The sequence below is a fragment of the Pseudorasbora parva genome, chromosome 4, assembly GCF_024679245.1.
Source record: "Pseudorasbora parva isolate DD20220531a chromosome 4, ASM2467924v1, whole genome shotgun sequence".
Classification (NCBI taxonomy): Eukaryota; Metazoa; Chordata; class Actinopteri; order Cypriniformes; family Gobionidae; genus Pseudorasbora; species Pseudorasbora parva.
In genome coordinates this window covers 55,563,230-55,570,448 of record NC_090175.1, presented here as the reverse complement: position 1 = coordinate 55,570,448, position 7,219 = coordinate 55,563,230, and the positions used below count along the sequence as shown (strand labels likewise).

At 40.8% G+C, this 7,219-nt stretch overlaps 1 protein-coding gene across 2 annotated transcripts in view; it reads left to right on the top strand.

Annotated features, from left to right (window-relative positions):
- The window catches only part of ptgfrnb (prostaglandin F2 receptor inhibitor b), a 67,948-nt gene extending 61,827 nt beyond the window's left edge, over positions 1–6,121 (top strand). For both annotated transcript variants that reach the window (XM_067442258.1, XM_067442259.1), the window contains exons 8-9: positions 2,192–2,497; positions 3,381–6,121. In XM_067442258.1, the coding sequence (XP_067298359.1) occupies positions 2,192–2,497; positions 3,381–3,547 (473 nt within the window). In that variant the 3' untranslated portion in view covers positions 3,548–6,121. The remainder of the gene's footprint in view (positions 1–2,191; positions 2,498–3,380) is intronic.
- Positions 6,122–7,219: the final 1,098 nt, after the last annotated feature.

Sequence of the window (7,219 nt, the reverse complement as noted above, 5' to 3'; positions counted from 1 at the left end):
AGAGAGATAACATTTTCCTCTAGGCTTGTGTCCTGTAATGTTTCTGTCCTTTTTTCTCCTTTTTCGGATTTTCTGTTTTCCTCTTCCCCACTTCCTTTGTCTGCCTCGCCTGTGTAGTACGGGAGCGGGGGCCATTGTAAAGGACGCCGCTGTTCAGGTCTTTGAGTCAGTGCGTGGGTTTGACAGCAGTGGGCCGTCATACAGTCGGTCTAATTGCTAGTTTGGGACCATCGTGGCTTTATAGTCGTCTCTTTCACTCTTTCTCTCAACAACGGCAGCCACATCTGCACATGTGCATTTCACTGCCATTCCAGCGATGGGAGATGGAAAGTGTTATTTTTATTGGACATGCCACATCTTCTAATTGATCTTGTGTTCTTTGAACCAGTATGTGTTAGTGAGGGGAAAAGATTAGCAAATTGATGAGATCTTGGCTCGACCTCCATAATAATAAGCTACACTAGAAAAAAAACCAGGTGGAGGATTCTTAAATAAATGCATCTCAAAGGAAAGGGTTTTTGGAGATTTGCAGTCCTAAAAATGTCATCGTTGGTATTATTTCTGAATTGCTCTGCTTTTTATGCTCCACATGGAGGAACTTAATATCTTCTTATGACACAAGGTTATTGTATTATATTGAGAGGAAAAAACATGCCACAATGTTTTAATTCAATGAAGCTTTGTAACTAAATTCTTAGGGTCCCTAAGCAGTGTTCACTGAATAATGCACACTGAGTAAAAGATGAACACCTCTTAAAAGTGCACTATATTGCCAAAGGTTTTGGGACGCCTGCCTTTACATGCACATTAACTTTAATGACATCCCATTCTTAATCCGTAAGGTTTAATATGGAGTTGGTCACCCTTTGCAGCTCTAACAGCTTCAGCTCTTCTGGAAGGCTTTCCTCAAGGTTTAGGAGTGTGTTTATGGGAATCTTTAACCATTCTTCTAGAAGCTCATTTGTGAGGTCAGGCACTGATGTTGGACGAGAAGGCCTGGCTCTCAGTCTCCGCTCTAATTCATCCCAAAGCTGTTCTATCGGGTTGAGCTCAGGACTCTGTGCAGGCCAGTCAAGTTCCTCCACACCAAACTCGCTCATCCATGTCTTGATGGACCGACGCTTTGGGCACTGGTGCGCAGTCATGTTGAAACAGGAAGGGGCCGTCACCAAACTGTTCCTACAAAGTTGGGAGCATGAAATTGTCCAAAATGTCTTGTTATGCTGAAGCATTAAGAGATCCTTTCACTGGAAATAAGGGGCTAAGCCCAACCCCCCCTCCACCAAACTTTACACTTGGCACAATACATTCAGGCAAGTACCGTTCTCATGCCAACCGCCAAACCCAGACTCATCCATGGGATTGGATTGTCAGACAGAGAAGCGTGATTGGTCGCTCAGAGAACACGTCTCACTGCTCTAGAGTCCAGTGGTGGCTGCTTTACTCCACTGCATCCCACGCTTTCCATTGCTCTTGGTGATATAAGGCTTGGTAACATAAGGCTTGAGCTGCTCGGCCATTGAAACCCATTCCATGAAGCTCTCTACACTGTTCTTGAGCTCATCTGAAGGCCACAGAAGTTTGGAGGTCTGTAGCTATTGACTCTGCAGAAAGTTGGTGACTTCTGTGCACTGTGACCCTCAGCATGGGCTGATGGCCTATCACTTCACGGTTGAGTTATTGTTGTTCCCAATTGCTTCCACTTTTTTTTATAATACCAGTACTGGCAATATAGTGTATATTCCAGGTAAAGCTGCTTTATGTATGCATGCATTTTTGTAAATATATTTATTCATGCACATTTTTAAAAATGCATTTATTTACGTGCATTTTAAAAATCCATTTACACACATTTTTTAAATAGCATTTAATTATGCATTTTGATTCTAAGCATGTGTATTATATTATTATAGCTTGCCTATTATATACACGTCTCATATTGTTTATGTCTTGTGGCTTAACTTTTGGAGATTGGACCCATTCACTTCCATTGTAAATCCTTCACTGTCATCCAGATTTTAGCTGATTGAAACAAACGGAGGGATAGGGGGAAATACATTTTTTCACCAAATCACCAAATGCTGTTATTCAAACAGGACAAACGTTTTTGCATGGCTTTCTTTAGTGACTTTTGCATGACTTTAATTTGCAGTGCATATTAATCCCAATTCTGTGATTTCTTCCCCATCAGATGATGTAGCGTACGAGATGAAATGGTTTTTGAGTCGTCTAAGGGGTTCGAGCAGCATGTCCCTGCTAGCCAGTATGGACCGCTGGGGAGTTGTGCACAAAACCCCTCGAAACGACAGCAGTGATTGTAGCCTGGAGCGCCTGGGACCCAGAAGATTCGCCCTGAGTGTTCACAGCACACAGGACAGTGACACCGGCGACTATCACTGCATCGTCACACCCTGGATTCGCTCAACCGCCACAGGGCTCTGGAGCAAAGCGCCGGAGGTCTCCTCACAGAGAGTGTTCCTCAATGTGAAGTTTGCATGTAAGTGGACTGAACAAACTCTAAGATGAGTAACAGAGGAGTGCACAGAATTGCTACATGTAACACTAATCATGCAAGTTTAACAGGTTTTTATACACTGATGGCTGCCAGCATTTGACACTCATTCCCATGACAATATTACATTCATCCAGAACTTATCAATGCATGTTGGAGCATGCATGTATAATATAAAAACTTGGTAGAGGAATAGTCCTTTTATTCTTCAGGAAGTCTTTTAAAAACATAAATGTGACCCTAGTCATCCGTACCACGGGTATATTTTGTGGCAATAGCCAAAACTAAATTGTAAGGGTCAAAAATTATGGATTTTTCTTTTATGCCAAAAATCATTAGGATATTAAGATCATGATCCATTAAGATATTTTGTAAATTTCCTACCGTAAATGTACCTAATGTATTATCATTAGTAAAATGCATTGCTAAGGACTTCATTCGGACAACTTTAAAGGTAATTTTCTCAATATTTAGATTATTTTGCACCCTCAGATTCCAGATTTTCAAATAAATGTATCTCAGCCAAATATCGTCATATCCCAACTAATCGTACATCAAAGGGAGCTTATTTATTCAGCTTAAATTATAGTAATATTTATTTTTTTAATGACTGGTTTTGTGGTCCAGGGTCACGAACAGAAGAACTGTTTTGATCATGCAACTCTTTTCCATACAGCAATTCATAGTGAATCTCCCAAGCTCCAAAAAAGGCCCTAAAACATAACATAATCTATCAAAGATCTGATATCTTGCTTTTATGACTTGTTCTTTATGTGCATCCAAAAGCTGTATAAATCATAATTTACTTTTTACCACCGTTCTTTATGAATGCACACTAACGTCTTTGTGTATGTGTGTATATATTCAGTGTGGGACTCGATGAGGCTGCCTTTGCTGTATGGGATCTGTGCTTCAGTAACTGTGGGAGTCTTTTCTCTCGTCCTGGGCCTGGTCTGTGCTCACTGCTGCTGTAAAACCGCCACACCAACTTCTCCACGCTCTCGCAACAAACTCATGGAGCTGGAGATGGATTGACAAAGACAGTACAGTTGTCCCCTTCCGTCCTGGACGGCCTGGTGACAGCTGATAAACGCTGGGACACGTCCCGTCACGTTATGCATCGCCTGGAAGGAGCAACTACATTCTCAGAGGAAATAACTACTGAATCAGAGTCAACGACCAGGGCGAATTACTCAAATATTGCACTAAACACATTATTATATCAGCTGGGAACACATTTTCTTGGATTTATGAACAGCCTACATTGCAAAGTGTTAAAGAAGACTTTTATTAGACTCTGATGATCAAGATCCAAGACGGTTTTGACATATTGAAGGATTATATTACACTACATCAAGCTCCAAAGAGACCGTTTGCTTCCAGATCAGGGTTTAAAGATACTCGTTTATACCATGATTCTTCTGAATATGGTGCTACTCTCCTTTTGCGAGACATGGGAGGAGCTGAACCCGTGTCACAATGTGAAAGACAATGTTTTATCTGTGATTTTGTGAGATTGTTCATTGTCGTACTGTGTGCATCGTTCAGTTTTGTTTTTCCAACCCATCCAGAGTTCACCAGCTCTGACTAACTGATCCCTCTCTAACTAGCCAACCGTTATCAGTATCAGATCGCTAACTGTAACGCGAAAGGGGCGGTCACACTACATTTTTGAGCATATGAAATTCACTTGGACCTGAAAAAATATATAATGTATCACGGTAAGTTTTTTTTTAAGTACAACCTTCTGTCTAGCTTGATAGCAACACTCTAGCAACCATCCATAACACCTTAGCAACTGTTTAGAAACAACTTAGGAATTGATTAGCAGTAAACACTAAAAAATGCTGTTACAACCACCTAGCAACATCATAGAAAACACCCAGAGCCCCATGACAACGCCCTAGCAACAACCCACAATACACTGTAAGCACTAATAGCATCGTAGCAACAGCCTAGAAACCTAACAATAGTAGCAACCATCCAGAACACCGTAGAAACACCCTAGAAACTACCTACAACTCTAACAAACACTAAAAGCATTCTAGCAACAGTCTGGAAACCACCATAGCAACAGCATAGATGCACCCTAGCAACTGTAAAAAGACTTTTACAGTCTTTTGCAGAAAAGATCAAGAACAGCCGATAACCCCCTGAGAACGCCATATAAACTGCTTAGAAATGTCTTAGAAACTATAATTTACTGTAGCAAAGATCAAAGAAAATACTAGTAATTCCACAACTCTCTGAGTGAGCAACTACCAAAAGAACATCATAGCAACCGCATTGAAACACCCTAGCAACTACCAAAACAATTTACTGTAGCAAAGACCAAGAACAGCTTAGAAACCACTTACACCATAGCAACTCAACAACACTCTGAGCATCCCAGCAACCACCTAGAACGCCATAACAACTGCATAGAAACGCCCTAGCAACTCTACAACACTATGAGCATCATAGCAACCACCTAGAACGCCATAACAACTGCATAGAAACGCCCTAGCAACACTATGAGCATCATAGCAACCACCTAGAACACCATAACAACTGCATAGAAACGCCCTAGCAACTCTACAACACTATGAGCACCATAGCAACCACCTAGAACACAATAACAACTGCATAGAAACGCCCTAGCAACTCTACAACACTATGAGCATCATAGCAACCACCTAGAACACAATAACAACTGCATAGAAACGCCCTAGCAACTCTACAACACTATATGCATCATAGCAACCACCTAGAACACAATAACAACTGCATAGAAACGCCCTAGCAACTACCAAAACAATCTACTGTAGCAAAGACCAAGAACATTTTGGAAACCGTTTAGAAAACACGTTGAACACCATAGCAACTGTATAGAAGTGCCCTAGCAACTCTACAACACTCTGAGCATCATAGCAACCACTTAGAACACCATAGCAACTGCATAGAAATGCCCTAGCAACTAACAAAACAGTATACTGTAGCAAAGACCAAGAGCAAGTCTAGAAACCAATTTGAGGAGCATAGCAACCACCCATAACACCATAGTGACTTCATAGAAACGCCCTAGTAACTACTTTCAGAGCAAACCTATTTTTTCTGTAACAACCTTTGTCAAGCAAAGATCAAAGTTTCCCTTTTTGTAGTGCAAATTCATGTTCTTGTTAACAGGCACTGAAGTCAAAATGAGTGAGAATCGGTGATGTTAATGTTCCTAATCGCCCAAGTAGAGTCACTATGCACATTTTCGGACACTCAGTTCACATGTGCAGAGGCGGCGTTTGCCGTTCAGAGGCCCGTTTCAAAGAAACAGTCGAATAACATTACACAATATTGACAAATATGTTGTCTAAAATGTAAGTCACCTAATAGATTGAACGTTTTTTTTTTATAAAGTGATATTATTTTTAAATCCGATGCCGATACAAATTATTTGCATTAATGTGCCCAAAAACCGGAAAACAGAACCGATATCTATTTATGGTTTTATTTCTATTTTTGACAATTATAACAACATCACTGAACTGAACAAACTGTTTTATTGAACACTTTTTAAATACAGTATTTTCTGAAATTTCACTCAATCGTTGCATAAAAAAACGTAACACACTTTTAAATCAATCAATAAATGACAAACAGGTAATGAATATTTTAAAATTTTAAAATCATTTTTAAAATGTTAAAGTCCGATATTATAAACCTGATACCTGATTAAACGCTTAAATATAAGGAAAACCGATTATCGGTCGTTCTGTGCTATTAACTTATTGTTTATTGAACTGTTGTATAAAATCAACATCACATTTGCAAATGTGCTGCTGATATTCGGGAAAATGGCACTTTTGCTCAGGTGATATTGTTTATAAATATGCAAAACAATAACTTATTCACTGAGAAAAAAAGGCACAGCACTGTCACTGGGGCGGTGCACTAAGGTACAAAAGTGAAAAGCTACATCTTTGTACCTTACTTAACCCTAAATGTTACATATCAGTACTTTAACTCACCGTTTGTACCTTAGAGTACTGCCCCAGCGATAGTGCTGTACCTTTTTTTCTGACAATGACATACCGTATCTTGATTTTTGGACTTATTTTTGCCTCAGGTCACTAGTGTGTGTGTGGGACAGAGCTCCATTTCAAGCACAAGCGAGGCTTGTTTCAAGTGAAACAGCAAATACCATTACTGTACACAAGTATGAATGAAAGTGATCGTAGTGTGTGGCCGCCCCTCGAGCTGCTGAAATGTCGACTCATTGACGTCTACAGACAGGTTAGTTTGGGTCACACAGAGGTCATGGTTAGGTTGAATCTGTGCCTTGGGCCTGGTCTTGAAGCTCCACTAACAGCGTGACGTCCAGCGTCCCTCACCTCCGCCGCTGCATCGCGGAGCAAGTAGAGCTGAAACTCAATGCCATTAAGGCCAAAAGACCCCCAGAACAAGAACACTTCTGTTCAGTGACGCCTCGAGGGCATCGGGCGACCTTTTTCTGCTTTGTCTGCTTCTGAGGGCCTTTGTCTCCACTCCTGAACAGTGCGGGGACAAAAAAAGCCCCCCGTGAATCTCCCACATGAAAGACAGTGGATGTTCACAGTGCTTGTACTCGGCAAACATTCTGGTTTGGGTTTGTTCTCGATCTCTTTTCCTCAGATCTGCCACTAATTCAGCCCTGAACGTAATTGTACTCAAACTTCCTTTTATAGACCGTTTCAG